Source organism: Tenrec ecaudatus, chromosome 16 (genome assembly GCF_050624435.1).
Source record: "Tenrec ecaudatus isolate mTenEca1 chromosome 16, mTenEca1.hap1, whole genome shotgun sequence".
Lineage (NCBI taxonomy): Eukaryota > Metazoa > Chordata > Mammalia > Afrosoricida > Tenrecidae > Tenrec > Tenrec ecaudatus.
Genome location: NC_134545.1, coordinates 102,530,716 through 102,545,960, shown reverse-complemented (window position 1 = coordinate 102,545,960; position 15,245 = coordinate 102,530,716). Strand labels below are relative to the sequence as shown.

Here is a 15,245-nt window from a genome sequence, read left to right as displayed (position 1 = left end):
ATGGAGCCGAAGGCAGTGGGTTTGATATATTTGGTCACAGAGGTGCAATGTGCTTGCTATGTTTTCCAATGAACAGCACCCGCCAGGATCATTTTTTAAACTCTTTTCTATTTAGACGCTTTCTATTTTACTGCCTAATTAGATTTCCATTTTAAACAGGGTTCAAGATGACTGGAACTCGACTCTACCTAGAATTTACAAGCCCTCTACCTTTATGGGCACATGATATTGACAAAAGATAGGCCCTAAAATGACCCGCCAGCACCTACCAATGCACCTCCTGCCACAGCATTTGCCACGTGTCTGTCTCTCTGGAAAGTCTGTCTCTCCATTGGCTGGGGCAAATGGGACTTGTGTTGAAAAGCCACATCTTAAACGGCTTACAAGGATATTTTGTGGCAGTGAGTCGGTCAGATTTCCCTTTCGCCCCAATTGGCCAGGTGTCTCATCCGCAGCCATCCACAAGAATCTTTCCAGAAGTGTTCCTCCACATGACCACCCTTTCCGATAGTCGGAAAGGCTGGTATTTTTTATACGAGCGCCTCCGTTAACTAGCTGAAGCGCTCATTCCTAGATATTCGGAGATGATGCCTATTTGGAGAATTGGTCAATGTGACAGAACGGCTTCAAGTCTATTAGAGCTGAACTGAGAAGGGAAGAGTAAATTGCTTTTATTTCTCAAATCCTTCACACCAATTACAATGTATGTGGCTCAAGTCTTAAATAAAGGCCCAGACCAGAGAGAGTGGAAGCAGTTAACATCTAGATGTAATTGAGAAAATGGGGGGGTGGGGTTGTATGAAAATCGAATTAGAAATGAAGTTTCCATTAAGGGATTATTCTCTAACACATGCATCTGCGGCTTGATTGAAAGGCATCTGGAGGGTCCCTTTCTCACCCCAAGCTGACTGTGAAACCCTGGAGAGAAGTGAAAGGGCTTCAGAAGGTAAGGAAGCAAAAGGCACGTTCTCAGCGCTCTTGTCCTCTCGGTAATTCAGCCCTGGAGCCTTCCAGCAACATACTGGGCCTAAGGCTCTGAGAAAACAGAACGGATAGCCTGAAGGTCAGAAACTGCGGGTGGGAAAGTAATTTCAGCCAGACTCCTTGGGAGACCCTCTAAGCAAAGGGAGTCAGGCTATATCACTCATGTTGCCTCTTCTAAGCAAGACATTTTCAAGAAGCAACCAGACGGGGAAGGGAATGGGGCACCCCACTGGCCAAGGATGGTCCAAGACCAGTCTGGAGAAGTCCCTGGGCAGCAGAAGAGACCCCAACCACCCTCTTCTGAAGTGACGTCCTTAGAAATCATTTCAGAGTGGAAGAGTGGAAAGCCTCCCAGCCCCTCTAGCCCTAACCGGTCCTACCATGTCTCACCACTAGGTGGCCGGCTACAGAGGCCACCTCGGAGGGGCTGTTGACTAGCCTGCCCTCCCCTACCAGTCCCAGACAGAGCCCACTAGCTCCCACCCAGATCCAGTTTGCTAAAAACACCAGGAGATGTTAGGAGGAAAAAGTGAAAGTGAAAAACGAAGAACTAAAACCTCAGACTGTTCTGCCTGAAGTCACCCCAAACCCTGTTCACGCCAAAGCTGAGCTCAAGCCAGGTCCTGGGTGAGGCACACCGTTAGGTGCCGGCTAGAACACTCTCGGGCCCTGTTTCCGGCCTTGAGGTTCTATTCTGCACACATCCAGAAGCCAGAATCTATTAATGGCAGCTAACAACAACTAACCCAAAAGTTAGCAGTTCAAACCCACCCAGAGGTGATTGGTGTGTTTCCAGAAGAGGACAGTGAAGACCACCCTGAGAAGCCTGGTCCTAAACCTGAGGAGCAGCTTTGCTCTGTGACACATGGGATTTCCAGGAGTCAGGGATAGGCTCCACTCGCCTCTGCCAACATCTCCTCCGCCACCATCTCTTTCACCTCCACCTCTACCTCTACCACCTTCACCACTATCACCTCCACCTCCACCACCTTCACCACCACCACCTCCACCATCTCTTCCACTTTCCTTCGGTGCTTTCAAAGCAAACCTGCCGGACCGTACCTCTTCCAGAGTGACAAGTGACAACAGACAAAATTACCCCCTGGATGCTCATTTGAATTGCCGAAACCCCCATAGTGCATCCCAGACCCACACAGCTTTTAGGAGCCACAGGGCAATGTAAGGGACTGAGCAAACATGAATCATTTTATTCCTGGTCAGAAGTTCTACCTTCATTCATCAAAGCGGGTGAATGAAAAGATTCAGATATAGGTAAGGCGGGTTATGGGCCACTCCTCAAGGCTCTTTCTGAAGTCAAGACCTTCATTACACCTACCTTGGGTGTCAACTCAGACCTCCTCCCACGAAAGGGAAAACCCATTTCCCCTTTTACAAAAAGGCTGCACCTCAGAGCTTAAGTCTTGGCAAACAGATGTTACATAAATTCCAGGTGTTCCTAAATGTATGTGTTTACAGACACACAGCAAAATCATTTCAGGAAGTATCTAAGTTTCTGGTGGGGGACAGCGCTTTGAGGAAGAGTCAAAATATATTGGGTTTGACTTCTGATCTTACCCCACTCATTTAGACAAGGTTTCCTTCCTGGCTAGATACAGGAAATCTAATGATTATGCACCGGAACACATCTAAATGCCGATACACTTACCATCCTTTCTCTTATCTGTGTCAGAAATCAAACAGTTCGGTTGTCTCTTCCCCACCCCATAAAAAAAAAAAAACACCCACCCCTGAAATACTGACTCATTTTCTCAGGATTTGTACAACCATCCTTTCTTTATTCCGTGAACAGGCTAATTCCTCAACATCTTACTTTGCCTTTAAAAGGCTTCCTTCCACACGACGGGATTTCCCTAAGAAACATTCCCAGCGGATGGCTTCCAGCAATAGCCTCTATCAACTCTCAGCCTGCGCAAGCAAAGACTTGGCTAATTCCAACCTCTCCCCAACTGCCCCCCCTCCCCACACACACACTCACTCATACTCACACCGATTCACACTCAGAACCATCCCGGGCCGGCGCCAGAAGCTATTCCCTTTGCATGTTTGCCCATCTCTCCCTGAATGAATGCTTTTCCGACTGACCTTTCAGAGCTGCCGAGATGGCACGCTCTGCCGGGTCAGAACTGGGAAGGAGGGGAGCCCGGAGCATCCGAATCCCTGCACCCTCGACAGAGCGGCCACCGGATCGAAAGGGCGCCAAGCCCCGAAGCACTTGCAGGGCAGCCCTCCGAGATGTCCGGCGTCGCGAGTCGCTGCGGGCACCCTGCACACGCACAGCCCACCCCGCCGGCACCCGCGCCCCGGCCCGCGGCCGCTGCGCCAGGAGCGCCGCCCTGCTCTTACCTTCCCTGGCTTTCAGCAAGACCGTGTTGGCCACGATGTTTTCCAGCTCCATTGACAGTCGGCGGTCAGCGAGGGAGCCGGCCGGCGGAGCTGTCAGCGCCTGGGGTGCTGCCGCGGTGCTGCCGCCGCTGAGCCGGAGCCGGAGCCGGAGCCGGAGCCGGAGCTGGAGCCCGCCGCCTACCGCATTATTCCTGCTCGGCTCTCCCCGAGTTCCCCCTCTGCACAGAAGAGCCGCCGCCGCCGCGTCTTCCTCCCTCCGTGTCCCCCCTCCCCCCTCCCTCGGCAGTCTCCCCCCCCGCCCCCCACCCTTCGCGCTTCTCTGTCACTCCATTCTCCTCCCTCCGGCTCCCTCGGATGCTTTAATGCTTCGGATGCTTCTGCCTCCCCTCAGTCCCTCCCGGGGGTGTGGTACTAGCAGGCTCCGGCCGCCGCACTGCGCAGGCGCCAGGCCAGGGCTCGCCTGGGGCCGCGGCGCTCGCCGCGCGGGGCCTGCTGGGACTTGTAGTCCTCCGAGCGGGCCGCGCGGGGGCCGAACTCGCGCGCGCTACCGGAGTCCACGGCCGGCCCAGGGCCGAGTGGGGACCCGGGAGTGTTAGGGCGCGGCCGGCCAATGAGAGGCGGCCCGGCCCAGCCGAGCACGGGCCTCCTGCTTCCCCTGCCCGGGCTCTCCACGCCCCAGCCTCCCGCTTGTCCCCTTCCCGCCCCGCTGAAGCCCGGGAAGCGGAGCCAGCAGGCCAGGCGGCGGGCGAATGCCGCCGCCCAGCGGGAGCCGTGGAGCCCTGGGCCGCCCCGGGTGCGAGGGCGGGCGGCCTGGGCCTGCGGCGCACATGCACTCGCGCCAGGTCACCGACAAAGGTGCACTTTGTTCCCTTGGAGGGCGCGAAGGGTCTGCGAGTTGGCGGCGACCGGAGCGGGCGCCCCGCGGCCGCGCAGCTCGAGCGCCCTCCGGCGGCCGCGGGGCGCGGAGCCGGGTCTCCGCGCACGACGCCCCCCGCGCCCAAACGGCCCGCAGCCCCCGCGAGTTTCCGGGGCGCCCTCGGGCCTTGGCGCCCGCCGGGCCGGGTTCCGGGGGCTGGGGCGTGAGAAGCTGCTGGCTATCAACCTCCGTGCAGCACTCCGCGCCCGCAAATTAACGGCTCTGAGCGCCACCAAACTTATGCAAATTAAGCAACCGACAGTCTCGGCTGCAGGGAGCCTCGGGAGTGGCAGGCAGGCGCTGGGCGAGCAGGATGGAAATGCATTTGCAGATTCTGGCCTTATTTATCTTGGTGGCCCCTAACTTCTTTCCACTATTGTCCTCATAACGCCAGGCTCCAGATCTGGGCTTGGCCCCGCTTCCTTGCGTCGTCGGGAGGCCCCACTCCTGTGACACACGAGCCCTCCTCGGTCCTTGGGGTTCCGCCACAAGAGTGTCCTCCGGGCCGGGGGAGGGGCAGGCTGACCCCAAGAAACAATGAGGCCTTTGCCTCATCGGCATCCTGCGGGCCGGATATCCGTTTAGGAGGCTTTGGGCCTTCTCTGTCCAAACGGAGGCAACCTCCTGTCCCCCCGGCTGTCAGGAAGTCGCTGGGAGGTGCCGCCAGACGAGGAGAACAATTATTCTGCACCGGAGAATATGAAGTTTGAGACTTTGCGATCTCTGGAAACGGGACTGGGTAGCTTCCAACCGAGCAGGGTTGTCTTGCGCTAACAGGCCCATTCGAGAAAGCTCTGGCACCCAGGACTGCTGTACAGGCAGAGGAAGGAAGGACGTGGGCGACCAGCGTGAGAACCTGCGAACAATGAGGGCTCCTGGTGCTGGGGCCTCCATCCCCAGGGAACACAGTGCAACCACCGCCACCCCTTCCTGGAGTGTGGGTTGGGGTCAATGCGTCACCCTGAACCTCACTGGTAGTGTCTGCAAAGTGGGGACAGTAATGGGTTTCCTGTCAGAAGGGAGAAGCTCAGCAGGTGACATTTTGAGCACACACCCCCACCCCCCTCCATGAATGACTGGTCTAAACAACCTCTGCTTGGTCTGTCTCAGCAAGGCTGCAGCATCTTAGAGCTCCCCAGCTCCCCAGGTCACCCACCAGCCTAAGGTCTTTTTTGTGTGGTCATTAAAACACACGCCTACGTGTGAATGCCTTCCTGTGGTGTGCACTTCACAGCCACATTCTCACATTTGGATGTTTTTAAAAGGCAGATGTGGGTGGGGGGGTTCTGGAGTGGTCCACAGGAGGCCTCGCAGCACAGAGGTTGCAGTGTTCTGCTTGGCTGCTAGGCAGAAAGGCCTGGCGATCTGCTCTCATAAACATGATAGCCAAGAGAAGACTGTAAGGCAGTTCTACCCATTCACAGGGTTCCTATGAATCAGAATCAAGTCAGCCCCACAAAACAACTCGTCCTTAGCAACACATCCGGTTGACACAATAAACTACTGCACCTTGTGTCTCTGTAAGGAAATTAGTGCATTCCCACACAAAGAATGGCATGCTAATCGCTTTTACCAACAGTGGGCCAGGTCTGTGTTAAATGCTGCACAAGGATGAGCTGATTCAATACATCTGTGCTAACATGTTTGACACGGAGTACTACGTTTAGCACAACATCTGGATGAGGTAGGGCACCTATGTAGGCCCATAGATCAAGTCAACAGAGCAAGGTTTTTTGTTGGGACTTTTTTGTTGGTTTTTTTCCCCTAAACCTACAGCTAACCCTAAACTAAACACTAACCCTAATCCTAATCCTTGAGCAAGATGTTTTACAGTTGCCTCGGATCGTACAGCAAATAAGGAAAAGTCTAGAGATTTCAGCCCAGGCCAACTGACTCAAGAGTTTGTATACTTAACCCTTAGCCAGCTCAGTCAGGATTCCATTCCACCGAGTGAACTTACGTTGTTCTGGAAGAAGCTAGGCAGGCAAATGGCTTATGATTAAGATTTGGGGAAGAAGGTTCTTATTCCAGTTCATATCCCACCATGAGAGCTTCATTCCTTGTCAAATAATTGCATGAGCAACTTGTGTTGTTGGCAACCTTCCAGTTGGTTCTGACTCATAGTGACCGTGTGGACTACAGAACACAATGCTGCCTGGTCCTGCCCCATCCTCACAATTATTGTTAGGTTCGAGCCCATTGTTGCAGCCATGGTATCAGCCCATCTCATCTAGGGCCTTCCTCTTTTTGGCTGCCCTGATGCTTTATCAAGCATGATGTCCTTCTCTTGGGAATGATCCCCCCCTGATGACATGCCCAAAGTACATGAGACAAAGGCTCACCATCCTCGATTTTAAGGAGTGTTCCGGCTGTGATTCTTCCAAGACAGACTTGTTTGTTCTTTTGACACTATTTCTATATTCCTTGCCAGCACCATAATTCAAAGATTCTTCTTTGGTTTCCCTAATTAACTGTCCAACTTTCACATGCATATGAAGCAATTGATAATACCATGGCTCAGGCGTAGCTTAGTCTTCAGAGTGACATCCTCCTCGCTCTTCGACACCTTAAAGAGATCTTGTGCAGCAGATTTACCCAATGCGGATTTTCAATTGCCTCGTATGCATGTGAAAGTCTGAGCCCTCAACTAATGCTTCCATGAGTGTTAGTGGTGGATCCAAGCAAGATGAACTCCTTAATAACATGAGTCTTTTCCCCATTTTCCATGATGTTACCTACTGGTTCAGTGGTGAGGATTTTCTGAACATTGAGTTGTAATCTCTAGAGAAGACTGCAATCTTGGATCTTCATCAGCAAGTGCTTCAAGTCCTTGCTATCAGCAAGCACAGTTGTACCATCTGCATATTGCAGATTGTTAATAAGCCTTCCTCCAATCCTGATGCCAAGTTCTTCTTCATATAGTTCATATAGTCCTCTTGAAAAGTGGATTTGAGTCCCTAATAAAATGTAAAAGAAGAAAAGAGAAAAAAATGATTAGGACAAAGACTGTACAGATGTGCTTTATACAATTAATGTATGTATATGTATGAACTGTGAAAAGAATTGTATCAGCCCCAATAAATTGTTAAAATAAAAAAAAAAAGAAAAATGGATTTGATTCAAGGAAGAATATATTACATCATCCATTAAATGCCGATAACTATGTAGGGAGCCATTGGCAGTGTACTGAGAACAAGAATGGAAACTCAATGGAGGAGGGGGTGAGAACAAGAGGCACAATGTTATGCTTTGAATTGTGGTCCCCTCCCAAAATGTGTTGGTACCCTAATCCCTAGTACCTGTGACTATTATCTCATTTGGAAACAGAGCCTTTAAAAGCACGATGACACGAGATCATTGGTAACCTAGTCTGGGTTCTAACCAGGGCTTCCATCCAGTTTATTCCCTGGATACAGACCCCACGGTGACACTCGCAAATATAGAAGAACCATCAGCGCCCTGTTTTCCAGATTCCCGGTGGTGCGCCCTGGAGTCTGCTCTACTCACCGCAGCCCCGTGCACAACAGGGAAGCACCGCCCCGCTCCGTGCTGGCCTCACTTGTGGCAGCGTGGGACCCCACACTCTGCTGCAGCTGCTGCATCAGTCCATGTGTGGAGCGTCTTCCTTGGTCTCTTTTCTCTTTTAAAACTCCTCACTGCAGGGAGGAAGGGAGCACGGATCACAATGATGGACATATAACACCCCCCCCCCTACACACACACACAGGGGGATGAAAAACAGAACCATGGGGGAAGGGAGACAGCGATCAGTGTAAGATAAGACAGTCGCAATAATTGATCATTTATCAAGGGGTCACGAGGAGGGGGAGGGAGAGAGGGGGAAAAGTGGCACTGATACCAAGGGTAAAATAGAAAGCAAATGTTTAGAAAAATGATGACGGCAACATACATCCTTGATACAAGAGACATATGGATTGTAATAAGAGCTGTAAGAACCCCCAAACAAATGATCTTTTAACAACTAGATCTTTAATTGATTGATTGATTAAAATACAATAAAACTCCTGACCACAGTCCTGGGCAGTGGGTTTTAGACCCAATGTGTTGGGTTGGGATCTCTAGAGACACAAAACTGCAGTCACTGGTAGGTCTTGTACTTAGAGATTCATATCAAGAAGTGTCTTACACCGCTGTAGAAATAGCTTCTGACTGGAGAAGAGGATGAACAGGAAGCAGAGGCAGGGGTGTGGGGGGAGGGGAGCACAGGCTGGTGGATGCAGAGGTCATATGAAGCTGAAGTCAGCCGACTGAGTCCGCTGTCCATAATCGATGACCGTGAGAGCTCCTAGGATGGGCAAATGACACACCAGGAGATTAAGGCACCAGACACAAGAAATCGAAGGGTCAGAGATTAGACTCTACTCAGTCCCTCTCTGACACTAACCTACCCATCACTCGCGTTTTAAAGAGAAGCAAACAGAGGCTCAGAGAGGGATGTCGATGTTAGTCATGGTTTCCCTTACTAGGGGAATCATGGAACTGGTCTGTGATACTTACTTATTAGTTATGTATTTTAGAGGATAACACACCTACACACACACACACACACACACACACACACAACTCTGCAGCCACTTCTGTCAAAACAGAATTAAAAAATTTTTTTTCTCTGAGCTTCTGGCTCCCGACTTTTGCTCCCAAGGGGCCAGAGGAAGGAGCATCCCCCAGGTAAATGTTCTTTCACAAGCACTATGACCAGCAAGAGAAAATTAGTTTTATCTATTTATTTATTGTAGGCTATGTGTGTCTCTGTGTATGTCTCTACCTGTGTGTCTCTCTCTTATTTATGCATTTTCTCCTCTCTCTCTCCCTTTCCTTCCTCCATCCCTCTGGCCTCCCTGTAACCATCAATGTCTCCTACTTTGGGTGGAAATACATTTATCTTGATTTTAATACTAGTGGTCTCATACAGTATTTGGCTTTAGGAGATTGACCAACTTTGCCGAGCATAAAGTCTTCCAATTGCATCTATGTCATGAGGTGCTTGACAGTTTCATCACTGATTTTCAGCGATGCAGAGTAGGTTTTCCTCCTTTTCACTGACCCTCCACTTTACCAAGTGGGGTGACCTTTTCCAAGGCCTGGCCTCTCCTGATAACATGTCCAAAGTACATGTGATCAAGTCCCGCCATCCTCAGTTCTAAGGAGCATTCGAACTACAGCTTCCGGAACACACGTATCGGTTCTTTTGGCTGTCCACGGTACTTTCAGCAATCTTCTGCAATCACCGTAACTCAAATGCAACAATTGCGCCTTCTTCGGTCTCCCTCATTCAGTGTCCACTGGATGAGCTTGTTCAATCTGTTGGGGTTGCCAAGGTAGCTATGGAAACCTCCACACCAGGGGAGGTTTGGATGCTGTCATCGTGGTGGACAGGTTTTAGTGGAGTCACTAGACTAAGACAAACTAGCATCCTACTTCTGAAAATCAGCCAACAAGACGTATGGATCACAGAGGTCCAACCACAGCTGACATGGGGGATAGCGCAGGACTGGGCAGCCCATCACTTCATTGTGCATGAGGTCACTGTGAGTTCGGACAACTCAGAGCCGCTCACAGCAACCAAGCCCACAGCAAACTCACTGCTGTCCAGGCGATCCTGCCTCCTGAGAGCCCTACCAGGCACAGTAGAATGGGCCCTGTGAGTTTCCAAGAATGCCAATATTTCCCCCACATTTTTTAACCATTTATTTGGCATATAATTCTCACACCTACAATTCAGTAGTTGAATCATTGGAAGAGTTGTACCATCATCACCGCAATTAATTTTAGAACATTTTCTTCATTCGTGTACTCATTAAAGGCTGTAAATCTTTATAAGAATGGAAAGCCTCCTCTTTCTCCTGAGGAGCTAGCTGCTGATGGTTTTGAACCGCAGACCTTGTAGTTAGCAGTCCAGCTCATAGCCCACCATATCATCTGGGACCCTTGCTAGCAATAACAGAATCACCTAGACTCCTCGATTCAGAACAGAAAGCTACCGATTGAGCTCTTCAATGTGAGTGCAAGAAAAAGATTCCTACTGAAATGCAGGTGCAGCAGGCTGATGGGCCTGAGGACGTGGCGTCCATTCTGACACTATAAGTGTAGCATCATCTTCTTCAGTAAAACGGTAACTTCCCTTTCTCCTTCCTTAGGTGCCATTTGATGTTCTGCAGGCTTTCCAAGGAGAATGACTTGGGATGGATTTTTCAACACACACACACACACACACACACACACACACACACACCCCTTCTCCAGGACCCATTGAAGGACTCCCCAGAAACTCCCATCCTAACCTTATCCTGCAGATCCAGTACTGTTCCAGCTTTGGAAACTTATGGGACAATTCCTGTCCTCTAGACTCACTAGGAATCAGTATCCACTTGACAGTAATGGGTTTGGTCTACCAGGACCTATTTAAGAGTCAACGACTGTCTGTTCATTAGATAAGGAAAGAATTCAGTAAGTTTATGTGCACCCTCAAGGCAAGAGATCTGAGCCAAAGCCCAAATCCACCAGTTCTCTGTCCTCGGACAGCAGTCATCTCCTTCTCCTCCCACGAGGGGGTTTCAGCCGTAAGTCTCAGGACTACAGGTGAGTATGGGGTAGAGCCCAGTTCACTCAGTGGGGTTTCCACATGGAATCCTTCGGGTGTGGCCTGTGAAGGAGGTGGTGCACGTCTGAAGTCCCAGTAGTCTATTGCACATGGCCTGGGTCACCAAAGGCTGGGTAGGAACTAGGCTAAATGTGTCCAATTAGGAACATGGTGCCAGGCATAATCTCCCCTTGGAGTCTATATAAGTATTGTTTTGTTTTTACAATTATGTAACTTCCTTTATTATTGTTCAGAATACCACTGTGTTGTTGTTGTTTTATCATTTTATTGGGGGCTATGACAGCTCTTATCACAATCCATACTTACATCCATTGTGTCAAGCACATTTGTATATATGTTGCCATCATCATTCTCAAAACATTTTCTTCCTACTTGAGCCCTTGGTATCAGCTCCTCATTTTTCCTTCCAGCCTTCCTCCCTCCAGAACCCTTGTCTCTAAAAGTATTGTTGAGCATTGTTTCCCACTGAGAGGTTGCTCCTCCCTGTTTTCCTACTTTTGCGGAAGCTGAAGCTGGAAAGGTGACAGTTCCACTGCCTGTGGAACTTTGAGACACAGATGTCAGTGACACTTTGGGTAGCCCAAGATGTGAAAGCTCTGACAGGCTGCGTCTTCATACGCTCGTGCTGCTGTCACACGAGCGGGTGCCCTCGAAGAATAGAAGTTGTGTTCTCTCAGTTGTGGCGGCTCAAAGTCGTGTTGCATCCTCCAGGGGCTTTTCGCCTAGTCTCTGGGCTCTGCTGTCAATCAATGGGGTCCCTGGACATCTGGTGCACGCCTATGTCCCGCTTGGCATCTATTTTGCTCAGAACTCACTGAATTTAGGACCCACCTCCCCTGGTTATGGCCTCATTGACATTATAAGAGAAAGCATCTCTTTCCAAACAGTATCGTGATTTATAGGCTCAGGGGGTGGGGCTTGAAGACACACTCTGGGGAAGATGCAAGTCAATCCATAGGCAAGCATCAGTCTTCACTCGTCTGGACCCTCTTTGGGTCGACATAGAATAAAGACACGTGCAATCTCTGCTTTTAAGCAGATCCCAGGGGAGGGGCGGGGTCATAGGAGCCAATATCAAGAATATAAGAAAAAATAAATGTTCTCGAAGGACTGTAGTCACGATTTTTTCAACACTATTTGATAAGAATGAACTATTGAATGGTATGATGTCTGGATTATGTCCTAGTAAAAGTATCTGAAAAAAATTATCTAAAAGTGCATAAACATCGCAGGCTCGTAGAACCAACCAGCCACACATACAAGAGACTGGAACGGAAGACAAATGAGCAGGAGAAGCACAGACGGCCGCCGTGAGTGGGCTGCTTTGGGCTGCGGGGCTCCGTGTTGGCACACTCTCCCGGTGGTAACCATGCTCACTCACAGCGTTTCTCTGAGTGTCGATTGGCACCAGCTCCCTGGAAGGCAGTTTGGCAACAGAGAGTAAAACTCATCGAGACAGATACAGCGCTCAGTCGTCACAATTCCACTTGTAAAGACATAAGCCTAAAGAGAGAGAGAGAGAGAGAGAGAGAGGGAGAGACAGAGAGGAGAGAGAGAGAGAGAGAGAGAGAGAGAGAGAGAGAGAGAGAGAGAGAGAGAGAGAGAGAGAGAGAGAGAGCCAAGACTGGTCTACAAATATTTATAACAATCTTATCCTTGGTGGCATCAGGAAGGGGGAAATGGAAGCAACCTACCCGTCCAACAGGAGCAGATTGGTTAAGTCAAGTCTGGAACATCTTCACAAAGGAATCCTATGCAGAAGCAGATAAAAGATTGTGGGATGGGAGTGTTTTCTCTTACCCTTTCTTGTCTGCTTGGGAAAACATTCTGACATTTTTAGTAATGCATATAAATTTCCTTTATAGCAAAACAAACAAAAAACAACAACAACCCATAATTTCAATTGAATGGAAAGGGGATCCCTTTGGTTAGGCGGGAGGGACTCACAGAAAGTGTGTGGGCCTGAGCCTGGAGGCCTGGGTCATGAAGCCAACATTGCCATGAAGGCATGGGAGGACAGGCAAGAAGAACAGGGCAGGCTAATTCATGGAAACAAAAAGCAGGGGGGTTGGGGGTGGGTGGGTCTTCTGGATTGAGTTATGCTTACCAGTTAAACCCACTGCCACCAAGTTGCTCCTGACTCATAGTGGCCCCATAGGACAGTGCAGAGCCTCCCCCTGGATGCCCGAGACCATCATCTCTCTGGAAGCTGGCCGCCATATCTTTCTCCCCAGCAGCAGCAGCAGCGGGTGGCTTTAAACCACCAACCTGTCCATTCACAGCCAAGTGCTCAGCTTCTGTGCTAGAGTGCTCCTGTGGTTAGGGTTAAAGGATTCTTATGGAGGGTGGAGCTGAAAAGGTCACCATCCCAGAAAAACTGCCTTTGTAGAAAGCACTGAGCCGGAAGTCTGAGGGGTAAGAGGAGGTGTAAAAGTGAGGAAAGGGCGATATGTCAAAAGGAACAGGGTCCTCTCACAAGGGCTCCCGCTGGTCATTTCTGACACAGTCTGAGCACCAAAACAGACAGATAGCGGTAGTCCTGAATAATAACCCATTGCTATTATTGGGGTGGGGAGAAACAAAGCAGGGCTCCACAAGTTCACACTGGGAGAAATAAATGCCTCCAGTCTAACACATTACATCGAAGAAGTGATGGAGTGAGAAGATCATCCACAGAAGCTCAGCCTTCTGATGAAAGCTTGACAAGGAAGAGGGTATTTGCACAGTCTCTGAACATCTTCCACAAGTTAATTGCCAAAAAAAAAGTAGCTTCGCTTGACAGTGGAGAACCACACTGTACCCACACAAGCTTCCCCCCGGAGCTACCATCCACAGTCGGACGGCGCAACAAGGTCCCGCAGTGGTATTGTTGTCAAAGTATTCCAACTGAATCTAATCCTGCGGAAAACTCATCAGCGGAGAAAGAATCTAGATCAAAGAGCTAGCAGGTATTCTTGAAACGTCACCATCAAGGATGATTCTTCAAAGAGAGCGAGGAACAAACACAAGAAGACTGAAGAATTGAGACTGGCGATTTTGAACCAAACAATCCTCTGGTGTAGTGTGCTGGCAACGACAGATGAAAGCGGAATGGTGTCACATTCAACATAGAAAGAAACATCCCAAGATCTATCCCGAAGTACAGCACTGTTGGTGATAAGATAATATTACGTACACCCACAAGGAAGACTATTATTCAAATGTATTGAATCTGACTATTATTCAATACGACTATTATTCAAATGTACGCACCAATCATTAGTGCCAAAGATGAGGAACCTGAAGATTTTTCCACCTTCCACAGCTGGATTTAAGCAAACTATGATAGAGATACACTGGTGATTAGAATTCAAAAGCTGGAGAAAACGATCAGTAGTTAGAAAATATGGTTTTGGATAAACAAGTGACCATCTAGCACAGAAGCAACAAAGCCCACATGGAAGAAGCACACCAGCCTGTGTGACCACGAGGTGTCAAAGGGATCAGGTAACCGGCATCAAAGAACACAAAAGCATATCTTTGTGAATGAGGGGTAGTGCAGAGTGGAGACCCAAAGCACATCTGTAGTAAACTGGACACCCCCTTACAGAAGGGTCTCTGGAAGGAGATGAGCCATTTAGGGTGCAGTGTAGCAATGACAAAACACCACTTTCCTCTAGTTCCTAAAGGCTTCCCCTCCCCCCACTATCATGATCCCAATTCTACATCACAAATTGGGCTAGACCACAGGATGTACACTGGTACAGATAGGAACTGGAAACACAGGGATTCCAGGACAGATGACCCCTTCAGGACCAGTGCTGAGAGCGGCGATATCACAGGGTAGAGGGAAGATGGGGTAGAAAGGGGGAACCGATTACAAAGATCTACATTAAACCTCTTCCCTGGGGGATGGACAACAGAAAAGTGGGGAAGGGAGATGTTGGATAGGGCAAGATATGAAAAAATATATATAATTTATAAATTATCAAGGGTTCATGAGGGAGGGGGGAACAGGGAAGGAAGGGGGAGCTGATATCAAGGGCTCAAGTAGAAAGCAAATGTTTTGAGGAGGATGATGATGGCAAGAAATGTACAAATGTGCTTGACACACAATGAATGGATGAATGGATTGTGATAAGAGTTGTATTAGCACCCAATAAAATTAATTTTAAAATTACACCCTAAATGCCCATAAATAGGTTTTTAAAAGAAAATATGGTTTTGTTCTTTTTTAAAAAATCATTTTATTGGGGCTCATACAACTCTTATCACAATCCACACATACATCCATCGTGTAAAGCACACGTATACATTTGTCGCCCTCATCATTCTGGTTTTGTTCTTTAATAAAAATAAAAGTCCTTTTGTCCTTGTCAA

The 15,245-nt window shown here is 49.2% G+C and overlaps 1 protein-coding gene across 1 annotated transcript in view; it reads right to left on the bottom strand.

Moving 5' to 3' along the window:
- The window catches only part of GRK5 (G protein-coupled receptor kinase 5), a 223,387-nt gene extending 219,771 nt beyond the window's left edge, over nucleotides 1–3,616 (bottom strand). The window contains exon 1 of the mRNA XM_075533349.1: nucleotides 3,349–3,616. Coding sequence (XP_075389464.1) covers nucleotides 3,349–3,400 — 52 coding nt within the window. The 5' untranslated portion in view covers nucleotides 3,401–3,616. The remainder of the gene's footprint in view (nucleotides 1–3,348) is intronic.
- Between the last annotated feature and the right edge of the window lie 11,629 nt (nucleotides 3,617–15,245).